The 21307-nt window shown below is 47.7% G+C and overlaps 2 protein-coding genes across 6 annotated transcripts in view; one reads left to right on the top strand and one right to left on the bottom strand.

Moving 5' to 3' along the window:
- Positions 1–4264: 4264 nt before the first annotated feature.
- TMEM219 (transmembrane protein 219) lies at positions 4265–20233 on the bottom strand. 5 transcript variants are annotated; one of them, XM_073635958.1, is made up of 6 exons: positions 20095–20233; positions 18596–18788; positions 14982–15201; positions 9848–9986; positions 7098–7233; positions 4265–4470 (listed from the first exon to the last, which is right to left on the bottom strand). In XM_073635958.1, exons 2-6 carry the CDS (start codon positions 18749–18751, stop codon positions 4336–4338), a joined length of 786 nt encoding a protein of 261 aa, XP_073492059.1. In that variant the 5' UTR covers positions 18752–18788; positions 20095–20233; the 3' UTR covers positions 4265–4335. The 5 variants fall into 5 exon arrangements, with proteins under 5 accessions (XP_073492059.1, XP_073492062.1, XP_073492060.1 ...); XM_073635961.1 differs by having other exon boundaries at positions 20069–20181; XM_073635959.1 differs by lacking the exon at positions 20095–20233 and adding an exon at positions 19996–20086.
- The window catches only part of LOC141148468 (nucleoside diphosphate kinase A1), an 80978-nt gene continuing 71592 nt past the window's right edge, over positions 11922–21307 (top strand). The window contains exon 1 of the mRNA XM_073635965.1: positions 11922–11932. The gene's annotated coding sequence lies outside the window, so the exon portion shown is untranslated. The remainder of the gene's footprint in view (positions 11933–21307) is intronic.

Below are 21307 nucleotides of genomic sequence, written 5' to 3'. Positions count from 1 at the left end.
GCTTGAACAATTTTTTTTTTCTTTTCAGCTAATGGAAAGCTTCTTACTGGGTGAGAAAACACACAAAATGTGACTCTGCCCCAAAAAGAAGCTCCTGTACTTTTTCGAGCGGCGAGCCTCAAGCGGCACTGCTCTGAATGGGTGCCAATGAATATAATTAAAATCTAAATGTCGAGCGTAAAAGTGCTTCTGATTGGCTGCTTAAAGAGGAACCAGTCGGTTCACATAATTTGTAATAAAAACATCTTTGCCATTCTGAAGCTTCTCTCCAACCACTTTGCATATTATTTTATATATACTGTGATTCTGTACTTGCCAAATATGCTGCAGAAATCTCCCTCCACTGAGTCTGCTGCAGCCATTTTAACTGTGGGCAGCTGAAGCTGCTGCCTGTTCACTTCCTGGATTTACACAGAGGCACACCTCCAGCTCTCATTGGCCCTTTTATGACTCATCCCCCCTCCCTTCCTGGCAAACTCTCACAAGGGTGAGAGAGCGAGAGCTGTGCATGATGTCATAGGACTAGGCTAATGACCAGACAAGAGACAGGAAGTGGGCTGTATAAGGGATTTACTGGCAGAAAAATTAAATGTTTTACTATCCAAAGTTAAAACAACAAGGGCAGAAGATTTAATGGCTGCAGGTCCGCTTTAACCCCAATTCACACCTGAGTGTGAGCTTAGCCAGGCGATCTAGGGGCAACCATTTGCACATTTTGGCCCCAACAGACTTCAATATCACTGCTTGAAAAACAAGCATGTTTCCAGCATTATCTTGACTAGTTGCCTTGCCTAGCTTTCCATTGGCTAAAAAAGTATCAGTATAAATGCTCCAAAAAAGTTTTGCACATTTTTCAGGCGCTCCTATTAAAGACTATGGGGCCAAAAACACGCCCCAACGAAATTGACATTGCTTCACGCAAAAAAGCGACCAGCAACACAGCATTCAGGTGTGAACAGGCCCATGGAGTCTTAAGGGATTCTTCATCTTGAGCGCTGTCGTGCTTCCAGAATCACGTGACAAAATGTTCAGGTGTGAATAGAAGTTCCTGCTCACCGATTCCCAGATTTCTGATTGGCTGCTTGAAGCATCTTGGACACGGATTCCGGAAATTTCTGATTGGTTGCTTAAAGCTCCTATACACTGATGCCCTGATTTCTGAATGGCTGCTTGAAGTTCCTGCACACTAATGCCTAGATTTCTGATTGGCTGCTAGAAATATTTTGGACACTGATTCCCGGGATTTCTGATTTGCTGCCTAATGCCGCGTACACACGACCGGACTTTCCAGCAGATAAGGTCCGACGGAATCATTCCGTCGGACATTCCGATCGTGTGTGGGCTTCATCGGACTTTTTCTTTCCAAAATTCTGACGGACCTAGAAATAGCACGTTTCAAATCTTTCCGACGGACTCAATCCCTATCAGGAAAACCGTTCTTCTGTATGCTAGTCCGACAGACCAAAAACGACGCAAGGGCAGCTATTGGCTACTGAACTTCCTTTTTTTAGTTCCGTCGTACGTCATTACGTTCTGAACGAACGGACTTTGGTGTGATAGTGTGTAGGCAAGTCCGTTTCAACGTTGGAAAGACCGTCGGAGTCTATTCTGAAGGAAAGTCCGGTCATGTGTACATAAAATTCCCGTACACCGGTGCCCTAGTTTCTGACTGGCTGCTTGGAGCTCCTGTACACTGATGCTGAGATTTCTGATTGGTTAATTAAGGCTCCTACACACTGCTGGCAGAATTTCTGATTGGCTGCTTGGAACTCCTGCACACTGATGCCCAGGTTTATGCCGCGTACACACGGTCAGTTTTTACGATGGGAAATTTCGGAGGTGAGCTTGTCGTCGGAAAGTCCAACCATATGTATGCTCCATCGAACATTTGCTGTCAGACTTTCCGCCAACAAATGTTTCTTAGCAGATTCTCAAATTTTCTGCCAACAAAACTTTGTTGTCCGAAAGTCCGATCGTGTGTACACAAGTCCGTCGCACAAAAGTTCACGCATGCTCTGAATCAAGCAGAAGGAGCCGCACTGGCTATTGAACTTCCTTTTTCTCGGCTCATCGTACGTCTTGTATGTCACCGCGTTCCGAATTGTTGGCTAACATTTGTGTGACCGTGTGTATGCAAGACAAGTTTGAGCCAACAACCTTCGAACAAAAATCCACAGTTTTGTTGGCAGAAAGTCCGATCGTGTGTACGAGGCTTTACAGTTGTCTCCTGAACACTGAGGACGGAATTTTTGATTGGCTGATTGAATCTCCCACACACTGATGCCTTTTAAACTATGTTTATTGCACATGCTATGTGGCATTGTTTTACTTAACCACTTGCTTACAGGGCACTTAAAGTGGGAGTGGGAACCCCACTTTAAACCCCCCTCCTATCCAGACCAATTTTCAGCTTTCAGCGCTGACGCACTTTGAATGACAATTGCGCGGTCATACAACACTGTACCCAAATGAATTTTTTATCATTTTTTTTACCACAAATAGAGCTTTCTTTTGGTGGTATTTGATCACCTCTGCGGTTTTTACTTTTTGTTAAAAAAATTTAAAAAACTGAATTAAAAAAAAAAAAAAACTTTTAAATTTTTTTATATTTTGTTATAAAAAATTTAAAACGGGTAATTTTTCTCTTTCATTGATGTACGCTGATGAGGCAGCAGTGATGGGCACTGATAGGCGGCAGTGATGGGCAGCACTGGCAGGTGGCACTGATTGGCACTACAGGTGGGCATTGGTAGGTGGCACTTGTGGGCATTGATAGGTGGCACTTGTGGGCACTGTTAGGTGGCACTGTGGGCACTGTTAGGTGGCACTTTTAGGTGGCACTGATGAGGCAGATGTTGTGCTTCCACTTCGGGACTGATGTCCCTGACATATGAGCCGGTAATCGGCTTTTTTTTTTCTACTCGCGCTGTCAGCTGTAAAAAAACAAAACGATTACCGATCTTTTGTTTACATCATGTGATCAGCTGTCATTGGCTGACAGCTGATCACATGGTAAGGGGCCAGGACCGGCCCCTTACTTGGATCAGTGATCAGCCGAGTCTCAGTGACTCGGTGATCACAGCGCGCCCTGCGCGCGCACTTAAAAGTCAGCAGCTTCAAATAATGTAACTGCTGACTTTTAATATCAGGACACTTACCTGTCCACGAATCCAGCGGTGTCTTCAACCTAGCTAATTTTTCAATTGTCACTCAGGTGCTGCTGTCATTTCTTGTAAGGTAAACTGGCAGTGAAGCCTTTGTGAATGACCCATCGGTGGGTAAAGGAAGAGGGGGGCCGAACTTCCAGGTGATTTTGCTGCGGCGAAGTCACCCGGAAGTGGGTGCAGGTACTAGGGTTGCCACCTCATCCCTTTAAACCCGAACACATATGTATTACACAGGTTCTGAGGCTGATTTTAATGCAGATAAGGCATTAATTACCACCTTAATCAGCCACAGAACCTGTGTAATTAATATGTGTTCGGTTTTAAAGGGATGAGGTGGCAACCCTAGCAGGTACCTATCAAAAAACCTGGGTACCCCCCCCCCCCTCAAAAGGTGCCATATGTGGCAGCGAAGGGGGGGGGGGATAAGCAAACAAGTGGAGCTTCCCCTTTTGGGTGGAGCTCTGCTTTAGGTGAGTATATCATCCTCCACCAGGTAAGGTGAGAGTCTGTCAAGATGGATTAGAGGTGGGGGGGTTAGAGTGAAAAAATAGTCTTTGCCCAGAGTGGGGCTTTAAACCAGAAATCCTGTGTCTTGGTCACTTCCTGTGAACTGAGATCTCAAACAATTTCATCAGCCTTTTCAGCTATCCACCTCCCTAAGCTATGGAAATGAGATGAGGGGGAGGTGTTCTGTAGTCCTTATCAAGAGCGCAGCCTAGGGTGACAACGCTGCTCCCTCATACTGAAGAAACAGCGCAATGAGTGAGCATTGTCACCCTAGGACAAGCAGGCTACATTTGCTCGTCCACGTGTAATGCTGAGCCTCCATGATGGAAAAAACGTAAATCCAATTAATGAAAGGGGCAGGCCAGGGACAGTCAAGCTGGGGAGGAAAGGGCTAGATTATGCTGGAGGTCCTACAGCCAGCCTGACCTGCTCCAGTTTAATGCACATTGTGGGAAGTTCAGTGTGCAGTTAAATCAGAGGAAGCCATTTCAGTCCAGGAGAGGAGCCGATACAACTGTGCAAGACTGAAGAAAAGGCTGGAGGTCAGATTTAAAGTAAATGGCAGATAATAACAACAGACACAACACCAATGGAAATGATCGATTTTATTTTTCGTCCATGGCACAGATCACTGGATTCTCGTTGAGCCTGTTGGTTTATGTCACAGAGGTCCGACTGCCTTCTTCTCTTTGAAAGGAGGGGTACAGAGCGCGAACATTACCATCAACAGGAGCCCCAGGAAGAGGATGACCAGGGCAGCATCGCGCAGTCGCTGAGCACATAGGGCCGCGTCTTCCTGCAAGAGACATGATAAGTGATCACATTGTAGAGGATCGCTCTATACTGCTGTGTAAAGGAATGTCAGTTAGGGCACCACACACACCTCCCTATGTCATGGATGTCCCCACTTTGTGTCCTGCTCACTGCACATACCAGATCTCCTGGGTACCCCACAACTCTCACTGGTTCCTCCTGCTGACCCCCCATGTCATTACAGAAGACAGCGACATCTCTGTGTATCACCTGAGACCAGCCACTTCACTGGGTATATCGAAGGGTTTACAACCACTTTAAATCTAGTTTTACCTCATTCCTTGCTCCGGCAAGCTTCCTCCTTCTGCATGCCCATTCCCCTCTTCTCTGTGATGCTCTGGCTGGCAGGCACATCAAGTGCAATGCAGGACTAATAGTCCTGCACAAATGTAAGGAAGACAAGGGTCTTCCCCCAACCCAGGGCGTCAGAGAGGACAGAAGAACACTGGCAGCGAGGAACCGGTATGTATTAAAGCCTTTTCCTCTAAGACATAGCTTTAAAGTGTATGTTACTCCAACATTTCATATGTCTGATATATGCATCTGCTGTATCATGTATTTGTTTTAAGTACATGGGGCTCTGATGTGATGGGGCCTGTAATGTGATAAGGGGCCTCTGATATGAAGGGGGGACCTCTGATGTGATGAGGGGACCTATGATGTGATGGAGGTCCTCTAATGTGAAGTGGGGACCTCTGATGTGGTGAGGGGCCCCTGATGGGGGAACCTCTGTGATGAGGGGCCTCTGATGTGATGGGGGCACCTCTGTGATGGGGGGCCTATGATGTGATGGGGGCACCTCTGTGATGGGGGGCCTCTGATGTGATGATGGGCCTCTGATGTGATGGGGGGACCTCTGATGTGATGAAGCAACCTCTGATGTGATGAGGGGCCTCTGATATGAAGGGGGGACCTCTGATGTGATGGGGAGCCTCTGATGTGATGAGGGGCCTCTGATGGGGGAACCTCTGATGTGATGGGGGAACCTCTGATATGAAGGGGGGACCTCTGATGTGATGGGGACCTCTGATGTGATGGGGAGCCTCTGATGTGATGGGGAGCCTCTGATGTGATGAGGGGCCTCTGATGTGATGGGGGCCTGTAATGTGATGAGGGGCATGTGATGGGGGACCTCTGATGTGATGGGGGTCTGTAATGTGATGAGGGGCCTCTGATGTGATGAGGGGCATGTGATGGGGGACCTCTGATGTGGTGCCCCCTTCATATCAGAGGCCCCTCATCAAATCAGGTCGTCAAATGTGAGGGGGAACCTCTGATGTGATGAGGGGCCACTGATATGATGGGGGGGGGACCTCTGATGTGATGAGAGGACCTCTGTTATGAAGAGGCGACCTGATTTGATGAGGGGCCTCTAATATGAAGGGGGATCTCTGATGTGATGGGGGACCTCTGATGTGATGGGGGACCTCGGATGTGATAGGGGACCTTGGATGTGATGGGGGGACCTCTGATGTGATGAGGGACCCTCTGATGTGATGGGGGACCTCTGATGTGATGAGGGGCCTCTGATGTGATGGGGGACCTTGGATGTGATGGGGGACCTCTGATGTGATGAGGGACCCTCTGATGTGACGAGGGGCCTCTGATATGGAGGGGGGACCTCTAATGTGATGAGGGGACCTCTGATGTTATGGCGGTCCTCTAAAGTAAAGTGGGGACCTCTGATGTGATGGAGGACCTCGGATGTGATGGGGGACTTCTGATGTGATGGGGGACCTCTGATGTGATAAGGGGCCTCTGATTTGATGATGGACCTCTGATGTGATGAGGCAACCCCTATTGTGATGAGAGGCCTCTGATATGAAGGGGGGGCTCTGATGTGATGTGGGACCTCTGATGTGATGAGGGGACCTTTGATGTAATGGGGTACCTCTGATTTGATGAGAGGCCTCTGATTTGAAGGGGGACCTCGGATGTGATAGGGAACCTCTAATGTGGTGAGGGGACCTCTGATGTGATGGGGGTCCTCCGATGTAATGGGGGACCTCCGATGTGATGGGGGACCTCTGATGTTATGGGGTACCTCTGATTTGATGAGAGGCCTCTGATTTGAAGGGGGACCTCTGATGTGATGGGGGTCCTCCGATGTAATGGGGGACCTCCGATATGATGGGGGACCTCTGATGTTATGGCGGTCCTCTAAAGTGAAGTGGAGTCCTCTGATGTGATGAGAGGACCTCTGATATGAAGAGGCGACCTGATTTAATGAAGGGCCTCTTATATGAAGGGGGGGGACCTCTGATGTGATGGGGGACTTCTGATGTGATGAGGCAACCTCTGATATGATCAGGGGCCTCTGATATGATAAGGAGCCTCTGATATGAAAGGGGGACCTCGGATGTGATAGGGGACCTCTAATGTGGTGAGGCGACCTCTGGTGTGATGGAGGGCCTCTGATGTGATGAGAGGCCTCTGATATGAAGGGGGGGCCCCTGATGTGAAGCGGTGACTCTGATATGAATGGTGACTCTGATGTGTTGGGGGGCTTTCATACTTATAAAGGATGGGTGCTGGGACAGAAACAAAGGTTGAGAAACTCTGTTGTAAATGAATATTTCAGAGCAGGCCTGTGATGGAAGTGTTCCTTACCTCAGATATGACATTCTGTATCAGGTCTTCATTATACACAAGGCACTTGGTGGAAGCGCGGGGTTCTTTTTCCAGCACATACATCTCTGGGATCGCTGGGACACCGGAACCGCTCACAGGACATTGACGGGACCATCTTTAAGGAGACAACATGTCATTGTGGCAGTGTTGTGTGTGAGGCAGTGGCATCCCCTCCTTGTCAGCTATGGACATTGGAGGAGTGTAGAAAACAATAAGGCAGATCCTTACCTGCTTCTGTTCTGTAGATATAGCAACCATTATTCTCAGTGCACTTGCTGAAATCTTTCAATGTACAGGTATGTGCTAAGTGGAAAGATGAAAGTCATAGTGGAGTAAACCTACAAATATTGCAAGGATGGTTGTAATATATATACCTGCAGGAGAGCCAATCAGTCAGTTGCAGAACCAGTAGGAGGAGAATAGAGAGAAAAAAAAACCTATACTGTTGCCGTGGTTGCAAGAAAGCAAAAATGTATCCGTTCTAGGAAATCAAGCCGTGACGCAATTTGTATATTGAAACGCAGCAAATTTGTTTACTCTCAGCATGCCTTTGTGCTGGGATGAATTAACTCTTAAGTGCACACACAGGACTTACTTCATCTTGAGTAGGCCAATCAAGATGGCCAAAAATGCTAATCCCAGGGGAAGATGTCGGCACCAGGGAAAGAGCTCATGGATGTTGCATTGCTGGAATGGAGATAAATACTGTTCTGTTTAATTCCCCTTTTAGGAGCAGCTCCAGCTAAATTAAAAAAGTTGGACCAATACATGTAATTGCTACCCCAGCCATTGGATAGAAACAATATTCAATCCTTAGAAAGTGATTCATTGAATTTTTATTATACTCCTGTAACTAGAACACGACATCTTCCAAAATTAAGCAAAGAGCTTGAGTTCAAATTGCAGACATTCCCTGAAAAGTCTTTAGGTATAATACACTGAGAGTCTGGGCAAATACCTACACAGTGTCATGGAAAGGGGTGTTGCCGAGGTGCTAAGGCACTACTGGAGTCCTAAGATGACACAGGATGTTCCCGGGTCAGCAGATTAAACAGAATGCTTTGGGGTCACTGAGTAATACAGGATGCTTCGGGGTCACTGGGCAGGATCCCGTGGTGGCCACTGAGTAACACAGGATCTTCTGGGGTAACTGGGTGAAGTAGGATGCTCTAGGGTCCCTGGTTGACACAGGATGCTCTGGGGGCACTGGGTGATGGGGTCACTGGGTGACACAGGATGCTCTAGGGTCCCTGGGTGACACAGGATGCTCTGGGGTCACTGGGTGATGGGATCACTGGGTGACAAAGGATGCTCTGGGGTCACTGGGTGATGGGATCACTGGGTGACAAAGGATGCTCTGGGGTCACTGGGTGATGGGGTCACTGGGTAACACAGGATGCCCCGGGGTGAGTGGATTATACAGGATGCTCTGGGGTCACTGGGTGACATGGGATGCTCTGGGGTCACTGGGTCATGGGGTCACTGGGTGACACAGAATGCTCTGGGGTCACTGGGTGACACAGGATGCTCTGGGGTAAGTGGATTATACAGAATGCTCTGGGGTCACTGGGTAACACAGGATGCTCTGGGGTCACTTGGTGACATGGGATGCTCTGGGGTCACTGGGTCATGGGGTCACTGGGTGACACAGAATGCTCTGGGGTCACTGGGTAACACAGGATGCTCTGGGGTCACTGGGTGACATGGGATGCTCTGGGGTCACTGGGTGACATGGGATGTTCTGGGGTCACTGGGTGACATGGGATGCTCTGGGGTCACTGGGTGATGGGGTCACTGAGTGACACAGAATGCTCTGGGGTGAGTGGATTATACAGAATGCTTTGCGGTCACTGGGTGACACTGGATGCTCTGGGGTCACTGGGTGACATTGGATGCTCTGGGGTAAGTGGATTATACAGAATGCTCTGGGGTCACTGGGTGACACTGGATGCTCTGGGGTCACTGGGTGACATTGGATGCTCTGGGGTAAGTGGATTATACAGAATGCTCTGGGGTCACTGGGTGACACTGGATGCTCTGGGGTCACTGGGTGACACTGGATGCTCTGGGGTAAGTGGATTATACAGAATGCTCTGGGGTCACTGGGTAACACAGGATGCTCTGGGCTCACTGGGTAGAATGCTGTGGAGGTCACTGGGTGATGCAGGATGCTCTAGGGTCACTGTAAGTCATAGGGTGCCCTGGGGTTGCAGGGTGTCACAGGCTGGTGGCTGGCACATAGGACTCAAGGCACGAGGAGCTAGGTAAGGAACATCAGCAGATGGGCTCCTATGTTGCTTGTACACCGGGCTGGGCACCTCTTTGTCATTTTAAGCTGCACTAATCAGGACAGCTGCCTCCTAATTGGCTGCAGCTACAGAACTCTGGATGAACCAGAGGGTACCAGTAGCTGTGTGCAGGAGAGGAGACCCAGCACTGGATATGGGAGGAGGTGAATGTGTCACACAAGGTAAAGGGATGCTGGTATTGTTCCTTATTACTCCATTACAAATGATGCAGCTATAGTAAAAGCAGAACCTAGCACTGTTTTTAAAAGAGTTTAGCAAATGCACTGGGGTGACTCTCAGTATCTACAGAACAGAAGCAGGTAAAGGTCTGCAATAAAATTTGCTCAAATGTTTCCAAACCAGACAGGGTCAGGCGACATACTCCTTGTGATGATCTCTGTAGCCACAACAATCACTGTGTACAACACAGCTTCCACTTACGTTGTCTTTGGCAGAAGCTCCCGAGGACCGATCAAGCTCACACAGTATTTCACAGCGCACTCCATTTCACTGTCATTACACTGGATGGACCCCCAATACGAGGTCAGAGTAATGGTCAGAGGGGTGTCCTCACTGGGATCTGTGAAGACAGAAAATTGTGCAATACAAAAGGAGATGTGTAAACACCTCTAGGAGGGGAGGACAGCCCAAACTACAGGGAGAGACGCTCTAAAAGGAATCTACAGTAAAAATATACATGGAAATGTGATCTGAGAAACTCCAGGTTTTTTTAGAAATTAAAAAACGGGGGTTTGGGTTTCTCAGCATTAAGCTAGCAGGGATGCTGGTTGTACTGTCTGATCAACAGACAGCTACTAGAGGAGAATGCAATAAGCTTTTTATGGAATACAATCGAAACAACATAAAACAAGTATGTAAAGAACATAATATGGAATATTACTTCCATGGAATTCTTGCAATATTGACTCAAGATAAGTTCAATTTACAAAGCTTTAACGCAAGAATAAAGGTCTTTATTTTTAGCCATATGACTGTACAGAACAATCAGCCTTGTGCCGTCACCATCTGCTGGTTGTTATCCAGCACTATAGCTCATGTCCCTGCATAGCACACCTGCCCTAATTAGGAGAGATTAGTTAGACTGCTGAACATTCACTCCTCAGCCTGGTCAAAGGGTCAGTCATTCTGCCTACTGATGCCTTGGATAGAGGTATATCTGACCTTTTCATATCATGGATTACTGCTCTAAATTGTTTGGACAGCAATTAAACTTGGCTCTTGGTTCTGTATCTTACCTTAGTGTCACAGACAGGGGTTCATATAGACTAGGAGGAGGAGAGTCTGGGCGATTTCAGGAGTAGAACTTAGGGTAGAGAGGCAGCAGTGGGTACAGAAATTGGAGCATAGCAGGCCAAATGACTGCAGAGCATGCCAGAGTTACTGCGTGGAAACACGGGTGTCACAGAAATGTACTAGCAGTCACTAGATGACACAGGATACTCCAGGGTGCACTGGAGTTGGGGCAAACAGGGATGCACTAAGGTCACTAGATGACATAGGATGCTCTGGAGTGCACTGAAGACATGGGCACATCGGTGTCACTAGATGTACTGGGTGCACATAAAGCATTGGGTACAGTGGGCACAGTGGAGTCACTGGCCCGGGGTACACAGGAGACTCTAGGCGCACCAGTGCACTGGAGTCACAGGGTACACCAGAAGCACAGGTGGCACTAGGTGTACTGGAGTTCAAGGGTACATCAGGCGCACAGGAAACATTAGGTGTACTGGAGTGTCTCCAGTGCACCCAGTGTACCCTTGAACTCCAGTATACCTAGGGGTTGATTTGAGTGCAGTGCACAGTCTATTTGCCTTTAGTAAATCAATCCCCAGGTGTACTGGAGTTCAAGGGTACACCGGGGCACACAGGAGACACTAGGGGGTTGAGTTACTAAAGGCAAACAGACTGTGCACTTTGCAAAGTGCAGTTGCACGCTGCAAGTGCAGTTGCTCCAGAGCTTAGTAGATGAGCAGAGACTCTGCTGACTTCCATCATCCAATCATCTGCAGGCAAAAATGCATTTTATTTTTTTCTTGCAGGTGATTGGGTATTCTTTGCAATGTGAAGCTTTACCTAATCTCCTAAACTTTGGTGCAACTGCACTGTGCAAAGTGCATAGTCTATTTGCCTTTAGTAAATCAACCCCCTAGTGTCTCCTGTGCACCCCATGTACCCTTGAACTCCAGTATACCTGGGGATTGATTTACTAAAGGCAAATAGACTGTGCACTGCACTCAAATCAACCCCTAGGTATACTGGAGTTCAAGGGTACACTGGGTGCACTGGAGACACTGGGTGTACTGGATACACTGGAATCATGTTTGAACTAGAGTCTCAGTGCATACTGAAGTCAGGCATAGGGGTAAATACTGCTGCAGAAAGGGGGTCATGGCTAAAGTGTTGCACCACATTACTCGAACATCAAGCCGTTACTTGCAATTTAAATCCATGTGAAACAAGAAAGCTTTCTCCTTATTGGCTGTGGCACTGGTGCTCCGGGTGAAACCTAGCTAAAACCCACATGCCATAGAGGTGAATGGGTGCTGGATCCTGGAGCTGGTGAGTGTGAGATTTATCATCAGTCTGTCCTCTTTGTTATTGTCAGTCTGTACTTCACGCCATTCTAGTCTGCTGTCACCCCTGGTGGTGCAGTCAACCCACTGAACTCCCTGGCACTCTTTGTGTCAAGTCATTGGACAGCTGAAAAGGACTGTCACTTTATTCTTTTGAAAATAAGGATCCTTATTTTAGCTTAGTGAGCCTTTTACACCAGAGTACCCCTTCAGTGTTCAGAATGAAATGCTGTCTAGAAGGGGTGGGAAATGTGTTCTGGTATGAGGAAACACAGGACACCACACAGGAAGATCTGGTCACAAGATCTCCACTCACAACGTGTAGCATTTCCTGAACTGTAAATCTCAGCAACTACGGCCAACATCAACTACGGATGATCTTAGGGGTTGCAGAGTGAATGCCAAAAACATTAGGCTCAATTTGCATAGCTAACATACACCAGCATACAGATTTCTATTTTCAAGTCCAATGAGATAGAACATTACAGTCACATGGCCAAAATAAAGATCCTTAAAGCAGACCTTCAGTAATTTTTTTCAACTTTTAATGTATTAAATCTTCTGCCTTTGTTGTTTTAACTTTGGATAGTAAAACATTTTTTTCTGCCAGTAAATACCTTATACAACCCACTTCCTCTTTCTTGTCTGGTAAAAAGCCTAGGCTTGTGACATCATGCACAGCTCTCTCTCTCACTCTTGTGAGAGTTTGACGGGAAGGGAGGAGGAATGAGTCATAAGAGGACCAATGAGAGCTGCAGGCTGCAGAGCTGGAGGTGTGCCTCTGTGTGAATCCAGGAAGTGAACAGGCAGTAGCTTCAGCTGCCCACAGTTAAACTGGATGCAGCCACTCAGTGGAGGGAGATTTCTGCAGCGTATTTGAAAGTACAGAATCACAGTATATATAAAATAATATGCAAAGTGGTTGGAGGGAAGCTTCAGAATGGCAAAGATGTTTTTATTACAAATTATGTGAGCAGACTGCAGTTTCTCTTTAAGTATGGATGGATTCCATCTTGGTCCAATGTAGGTATTCATATGCCTCACCTGTGGGAGCGCTGTGGAAGTGGAGATACACTGTAATCATTACCTCTATTACAGTGACTGCCTCTGTCTTCCAGGTCCTGTGCCGTGCATCTGCCCTGCTGCATAGTGAACACAGGGGGTCGCAAGCTCAGTGTGTTCACAGAATGCCTTCTACACTGCTCAAAAAAATTAAAGGAATGCTTTTTAATCAGAGTATAGCATCAAGTCAATTAAAATCCTGGGATATTGATCTGGTCAGTTTAGTAGCAGAGGGGGTGGTTAATCAGTTTCAGCTGCTTTGGTGTTAATGAAATTAACAGGTGTACTAGATGGGCAACAATGAGACGACCTCCAAAACAGGAATGGTTTTACAGATGGAGGCAACTGACATTTTTACCCCTACTCATCTTTTCTGTCTTTCACTAGTTTTGCATTCGGCTAGGGTCAGTGTCACTACTGGTAGCATGAGGTGATACCTGGACCCTATAGAGGTTGCACAAGCAGTCCAACTCCACCAGGATGGCACATCAATAGGTGCCATTGCCAGAAGATTTGCTGTGTCTCCCAGCACAGTCTCAAGAGCATGGAGGAGATTCCAGGAGACAGGCAGTTACTCTAGGAGAGCTGGACAGGGCTGTAGAAGGTCCTTAACCCATCAGCAGGACCGTTATCTGCACCTTTGTGCAAGGAGGAACAGGATGAGCACAGCCAGAGCCCTACAAAATGACCACCAGCAAGCCTCTGGTGTGAATATCTCTGACCTAACAATCAGAAACAGACTTAATGAGGGTGGCCTGTGGGCCGACATCCTCTAGTGGGCCCTGTGCTCACTGTCTGGCACCGTGGAGCTCGATTGGCATTTGCCATTGAACACCAGAACTGGCAGGTCCTCCACTGGTGCCCTGTGCTTTCCACAGATGAGATCAGGTTCACCCTGAGCACATGTGACAGACATGAAAGGGTCTGGAGAAGTCGTGGAAAAGGTTATGCTGCCAGTAACATCGTTCAGCATGACCGGTTTGGTGGTGGCTCAATGATAGTTTGGGGAGACATATCCATGGAGGGACGCACAGACCTCTACAGGCTAGACAATAGCATCCTGACTGCTATTAGGTATCGGGATGAAATCCTTGGACCCCTTCTCAGACCCTACGCTGGTGCAGTGGGTCCTGGGTTCCTCCTGGTGCACGATAATGCCCGGCCTCATGTGGTGAGAGTATGCAGCCAGTTCCTGGAGGATGAAGGAATTGATAACATGGAATGGCCCCCACGCTCACCTGACCTAAATCCAATAGAACACCTCGGGGACATTATGTTTCGGTCCATCTGAAGCCGCCAGGTTGCACCTCAGTCTGTTCAGGAGCTCAGTGATGCCCTGGTCCAGATCTGAGAAGAAATACCCCAGGACACCATCCGTCGTCTCATTAGGAGGATGCTCCGACGTTGTCAGACATGCATACAAGCACGTGGGGGCCATACAAACTACTGAGGACCATTGCGAGTTGCTGCAATGAAATTTCAGCAAAATGGACAAGTCTGTTGCATAATTTTTTCACTTTAATTTTCAGGGTGTCTTTGAATTCAGCCCTCTGTTAGGAATGAAAGGATGTCACATCGTTTCAATCAAACGATGTGACATCCTTTCATTCCTAACATATTACCCAGTCCATATCAGTATAGATATCCAGCATGATATTTTTCCCCATTGAGTTTTTTTTTTCAAAGTGTTCCTTTAATTTTTTTGAGCAGTGTATTATTCTTAATCAGTACAAGGTGTTCTCTAAATTAGACAAGGTGGAGAGGTGAGGCAGTGACTTCACGTTCTCCACCTCGTCCAATCAAAAAATGCTTTGCATTCATTGAGAATACACCAAAGTGTTCTGTGAATGGCACCCTTGCCAAGTGTAGTAAGACATATAACAAGCCATTCGTACACCAAGTACGGGTCTCAAACTGACCTTTCATTCCAAGCTGAGCGCCAGTCGTTATGATCTGCAAGCTGCTGTGATTAAGCGCTAGTTGCCATGGAGAGACAGTAATAGTGACCAGGACGGACACATTGGCGCTGTCCTCAGGATTTACAGTCCTAGTCCCATCCACAGCGGTGATGTGTTGGCTACTGTTACCCTGAGCACAGACCTTACCCGCACTGAGGGCTTGGAGGATGTCCCCCCAGTCCTAAAAAAGGAGGAGAAACCAGGAATTAGCCATGTATATCATACTAAGCCTCACGTTGTCAAGTTATTTACTTATTTATTTTTTTGCACTGAACCCGGTACTGGAACCACACAGGTCAATCTCACTTTAGTTATTCAAAGTGAACTTGTCATCCATTCTGGGGGGGGGGACTCCACAGCTAACAAGAGGTATGCTGCTAGGGGTAGAGAGCAGAGTGACAGAGAAAGATAAGCTCATCAGTCTGCTGCTTTCACTGTTCCATCACAGGCTGGGGCAGGAGCAAGACCTGTATATGTTACTGAACTGGGGAAGAAAAAAATAAGATATCCTGCTCTGCCTGACAGGGCTGTGCTGTGTAGCAGAACTATACTTCAACAGTGCATGCCAGGGATCCTTCCTCCCTCTTCCTGCCCTATAGTTTACCAGCACACACTAGGGATTCTTCCTCCCTCTCTGGAGTTCAGCAGCATGCACCGTGGATCCCTCATCCCTCTCTGTAGTTCAGGCAGCATGCACCCTGCATCCCTCCTCCCACTCTGTAGTCCAGGCAGCATGCACCATAGATCCCTCCTCCCACTCTGTAGTCCAGGCAGCATGCACCATAGATCCCTCCTCCCACTCTGTAGTTCAGCAGCATGCACCGTGGATCCCTCCTCCCACTCTGTAGTTCAGCAGCATGCACCGTGGATCCCTCCTCCCTCTCTGTATTTCAGGCAGCATGCACCGTGGATCCCTCCTCCCACTCTGTAGTTCAGCAGCATGCACCGTGGATCCCTCCTCCCTCTCTGTATTTCAGGCAGCATGCACCTGGATCCTTCCTCCCTCTCTGTAGTTCAGCAGCATGCACCTGGATCCTTCCTCCCTCTCTGTAGTTCAGCAGCATGCACCGCAGATCCCTCCTCCTTCTCTGTAGTTCAGCAGGATGTGCCAGATAACTTCCTGCCTCTCTGTAGTTCAGCAGCATGGATCAGCAGGGTGCACCAGGGACCCCTCCTTGCCCTCACCATTCTGTAGTTCAACAGCATGAGCCAGATATCCCTCCACCCTCTCCCCACTCTGTAGTTCAGCAGTGTGTGCTGGGGATCCCTCCTCTTTCTCTGTGGTTCAGCAATGCAAGTCAGGGATCTCTCCTCACCCTCCCTGCTCTGTAGTTCAGCAATGTGAGTCGGGGATCCCTTCCCCCCCTCTGTAGTTAAGCAGCGTGAGCTGGGGATCCCTCCTCTCTCCCCCACTCTGGAGTTCAGCAGTGTGTTCTGGGAGTCTCTCCTCCCTTTCTGTAGTTCAGCAGTGTGATTTGGGGATCCTTCCACCACTCTGCAGTGTGTTCTGAGGGTCTCTCTTTCCAATCTGTAGTTCAGCAGTGTGAGTCGGGGGAACCCTCCTCCCCCACTCTGCAGTTCGGCAGCACTTCCTACAGCCAAGCGTATACCTCCATACGAACCTAGGGCTGGGGAAATACATTGCAAGAGCCTTTGCACTGCACCTGCAATGCGCTGATTTGGGTGCAATGCCCTGCAGGATTCATTGTAAAAAAGTAGTAAATACACATTGATCACGAAATGAAAGTTGCTGCAGTACTTTGTTTTTTTTTACAAAAGGTGGACATAGGCTTTAAGGACATAAATGGATGATAACATTTTGTACAACAGACTTCATATGACTTCCAGCGGGGTTTCTGTTTGGTTGGGTTGAATCTTCCATTAAAGTTCACTATACATACAGTGGGGACGGAAAGTATTCAGACCCCCTTAAATTTTTCACTCTTTATTATATTGCAGCCATTTGCTAAAATCATTTTAGTTAATTTTTTCCCTCATTAATGTACACACAGCACCCCATATTGACAGAAAAACACAGAATTGTTGACATTTTTGCAGATTTATTAAAAAAAGAAAAACTAAAATATCACATGGTCCTAAGTATTCAGACCCTTTGCTCAGTATTTAGTAGAAGCACCCTTTTGATCTAATACAGCCATGAGTCTTTTTGGGAAGATGCAACAAGTTTTTCACACCTGGATTTGGGGATCCTCTGCCATTCCTCCTTGCAGATCCTCTCCAGTTCTGTCAGGTTGGATGGTAAACGTTGGTGGACAGCCATTTTTAGGTCTCTCCAGAGATGCTCAATTGGGTTTAAGTCAGGGCTCTGGCTGGGCCATTCAAGAACAGTCACGGAGTTGTTGTGAAGCCACTCCTTCATTATTTTAGCTGTGTGCTTAGGGTCATTGTCTTGTTGGAAGGTAAACCTTCGGCCCAGTCTGAGGTTCTGAGCACTCTGGAGAAGGTTTTCATCCAGGATATCCCTGTACTTGGCCGCATTCATCTTTCCCTCGATTGCAACCAGTCGTCCTGTCCCTGCAGATGAAAAACACCCCCACAGCATGATGCTGCCACCACCATGCTTCACTGTTGGGACTGTATTGGACAGGTGATGAGCAGTGCCTGGTTTTCTCCACACATACCGCTTAGAATTAAGGCCAAAAAGTTCTGTCTTGGTCTCATCAGACCAGAGAATCGTATTTCTCACCATCTTGGAGTCCTTCAGGTGTTTTTTAGCAAACTCCATGCGGGCTTTCATGTGTCTTGCACTGAGAGGCTTCCGTCGGGCCACTCTGCCATAATGCCCCGACTGGTGGAGGGCTGCAGTGATGGTTGACTTTCTACAACTTTCTCCCATCTCCTGACTGCATCTCTGGAGCTCAGCCACAGTGATCTTTGGGTTCTTCTTTACTTCTCTCACCAAGGCTCTTCTCCCCCGATAGCTCAGTTTGGCCAGACGGCCAGCTCTAGGAAGGGTTCTGGTCGTCCCAAACGTCTTCCATTTAAGGATTATGGAGGCCACTGTGCTCTTAGGAGCCTTGAGTGCAGCAGAAATTTTTTGGTAACCTTGGCCAGATCTGTGCCTTGTCACAATTCTGTCTCTGAGCTCTTCAGGCAGTTCCTTTGACCTCATGATTCTCATTTGCTCTGACATGCACTGTGAGCTGTAAGGTCTTATATAGACAGGTGTGTGGCTTTCCTAATCAAGTCCAATCAGTATAATCAAACACAGCTGGACTCAAATGAAGGTGTAGAACCATCTCAAGGATGATCAGAAGAAATGGACAGCACCTGAGTTAAATATATGAGTGTCACACCAAAGGGTCTGAATACTTAGGACCATGTGATATTTCAGTTTTTCTTTTTTAATAAATCTGCAAAAATGTCAACAATTCTGTGTTTTTCTGTCAATATGGGGTGCTGTGTGTACATTAATGAGGAAAAAAATGAACTTAAATGATTTTAGCAAATGGCTGCAATATAACAAAGAGTGAAAAATGTAAGAGGGTCTGAATACTTTCCGTCCCCACTGTATCTCCCCCCCCCCCAACCCCCCAGTCCCCTGGAGCCCGTACCTGGGTGAAATCGAAGTCCCTCACTGGCTGCGTCTTGACGTAGAATCCGAGAGCCAGGTAGGTGATGCCCAGCGTCACGACACATACAAAAAACGTGATGACGGGGGGATGATGGAGGACGCAGGATCGCAGGCCCTGACACGGCGGCCACAGCATGGTACACCAAGGACGGACCTGGCTTCAGCCAGAACACCTGAATGTGGGAGGTACAAGAAAAAGGTGAATCTTAGACAGGGGTCATTATCTACAATCACATGACCTGCAGGCATACCTGAGAACTATTGGATGTGCCTGGGCCGGACATCAGTAGGAGGGTGGAAATGGAGGTCATTGCGCTCCGTTGCCTGGTATCACAGCGGCAGATTTTTTGTTGATGTTTACACCATCCCCAGGCCCTAAATGACATCGGCCATCCGAATGCTGGGGTCATTCTCCGGGTGCGCGGGGGGGATCAGATGTAAACATGAACGAGATGTCACTGCGACACCAGCAGCGGTGCAGGCGCTGAACGTTTGTTAACATTAACATCCCCAGGGACAGGTAAAGATCGAGCCCAGCTGGAAATGATTCAGTGAAATGTCCAAAAAGAAATGTCAGCACATCAACATAAATCAGCAAAGTGGATATTCTTTATTATAGGACAGTGAAAAAAAGCCAGAAAAAAAAACAAAACACCAAAACGTGTTGTCCTAAAGCCTGAGCTGACGAAACGCGTTAGTATTTTTTTTTTCCGACTGTATTTCACTGTCCCGTAATAAAGAAAATCCACTTTGCTGATTAATATTGATGTGCTGGCATTTCTTTATGAACTACAGTGCCTTGAAAAAGTATTCATACCCCTTGAAATTTTCCACATTTTGTTATGTTACAACCAAAAACGTAAATATGTTTTATTGGGATTTTATGTGATAGACAAACACAAAGTTGCACATAATTGTGAAGTGGAAAAAAAAATGATAAATGGTTTTCAAAGTCTTTTACAAATAAATATATGAAAAGTGTGGTGTACATTTGTATGGCGCCCCCCGGAGTCAATACTTTGTAGAACCTCCTTTCTCTGTAATTACAGCTACAAGTCTTTTTGGGGATGTCTCTACCAGCTTTGCACATCTAGAGAGGGACATTTTTGCCCATTCTTTTTTGCAACTTTTTAAAGTTTTGCACAGAGTGGAGAGGGATTAGAAATGTTCTGTTGCCCATAGCAACCAATCACCTTCCAGCTGGCACGTCTGAGCTGAAAAACAGATTAGGCACCTAGCTGGTTGCTATGGGCAACATACCATGTAATTATCAGCACACACACGCCCCCATATGCTCAACTGCAAGCGATCACACCGCGGTGCATTTTGGGAGCGGCCGCACAGCCGCCACCGCGGGCTCCTCCCCCTCCAGTTTCTCACCGACCACCAACAGCGTCTGTCCTGCCCACCGCGGCCATGTATTCCTTTCCCCTCCCCCCCACCACCGGCCCACCTCTCCTTCCCCAGAGCCGTCCATACCCGCCTGGCGGCGCTCTCCTCGGTACATGCGTGGGAGCCGCCCAACGCCCGAGCTACAACAAAATGGCGGCGGCTCCACGTCGGCGCCACGTGCCCCTGGCTTCACCATGGAAACTGGAAGGTGGCTGGCTCTTCCTAGGTGTCGCCGCTGTAAGGAACGCAGCCATTTTTTTGGTTTGCATTGTGCTGTACATGACTTCTTTTGCCAACTGTTTTCGTTTTGTAGGGCTTTTGGAACAGGAAATGTCCAAGTTTTCGGTATTTTACATTTTCTAGTAATAGAAACCCTCTCTGTATATATTTATATTGTACATAAGAGGTAAAAGCCTGGCCTTTCCTGTGTCCTGGGTGTCATTAATGTCTCTTCCCCTGGCTCCATGTCCTTGTATATTGTCCCCCCGACTCCATGTCCTTGTATATTGTCCCCCGACACCCCGTGTCCTCATATAATATCCCCCGACACCCTGTGTCCTTATATATTGTCCCCCAACACCCTGTGTCCTCATATAATATCCCCCGACACCCTGTGTCCTCATATAATATCCCCCGACACCCTGTGTCCTCATATAATATCCCCCGACACCCTGTGTCCTTATATATTGTCCCCCAACACCCTGTGTCCTTATATATTGTCCCCCAACACCCTGTGTCCTTATATATTGTCCCCCAACACCCTGTGTCCTTATATATTGTCCCCCAACACCCTGTGTCCTTATATATTGTCCCCCAACACCCTGTGTCCTTATATATTGTCCCCCAACACCCTGTATTCTCATATAATATCCCCCGACACCCTGTGTCCTCATATAATATCCCCCGACACCCTGTGTCCTCATATAATATCCCCCGACACCCTGTGTCCTCATATAATATCCCCCAACACCCTGCGTCCTCATATATTGTCCCCCAACACCCTGTGTCCTCATATATTGTCCCCCAACACCCTGTATTCTCATATAATATCCCCCGACACCCTGTGTCCTCATATAATATCCCCTGACACCCTGTGTCCTCATATAATATCCCCCGACACCCCGTGTCCTCATATAATATCCCCCGACACCCTGCGTCCTCATATATTGTCCCCCAACACCCTGCGTCCTCATATAATGTCCCCCAACACCCTGTGTCCTCATATAATATCCCCGACACCCCGTGTCCTCATATATTGTCCCCCGACACCCTGTGTCCTCATATAATATCCCCCGACACC

Source organism: Aquarana catesbeiana, linkage group LG06 (genome assembly GCF_042186555.1).
Source record: "Aquarana catesbeiana isolate 2022-GZ linkage group LG06, ASM4218655v1, whole genome shotgun sequence".
Classification (NCBI taxonomy): Eukaryota; Metazoa; Chordata; class Amphibia; order Anura; family Ranidae; genus Aquarana; species Aquarana catesbeiana.
Note: the sequence above shows the minus strand (reverse complement) of the source record. Positions and strands in the feature narration are given on the sequence as shown.

Bases quoted from the DNA above. Each gene is read 5' to 3' on its own strand.
- TMEM219 (XM_073635958.1), bottom strand. From the start codon at position 18,751: ATGCTGTGGCCGCCGTGTCAGGGCCTGCGATCCTGCGTCCTCCATCAT. The intron at 15,202-18,595 runs GTACGGGCTCCA...CTCCTTTTTTAG, and splicing joins GGGACTTCGATTTCACCCAG to GACTGGGGGGACATCCTCCA. The intron at 4,471-7,097 runs GTAAGGAACACT...TGTCTCTTGCAG, and splicing joins TACAGAATGTCATATCTGAG to GAAGACGCGGCCCTATGTGC.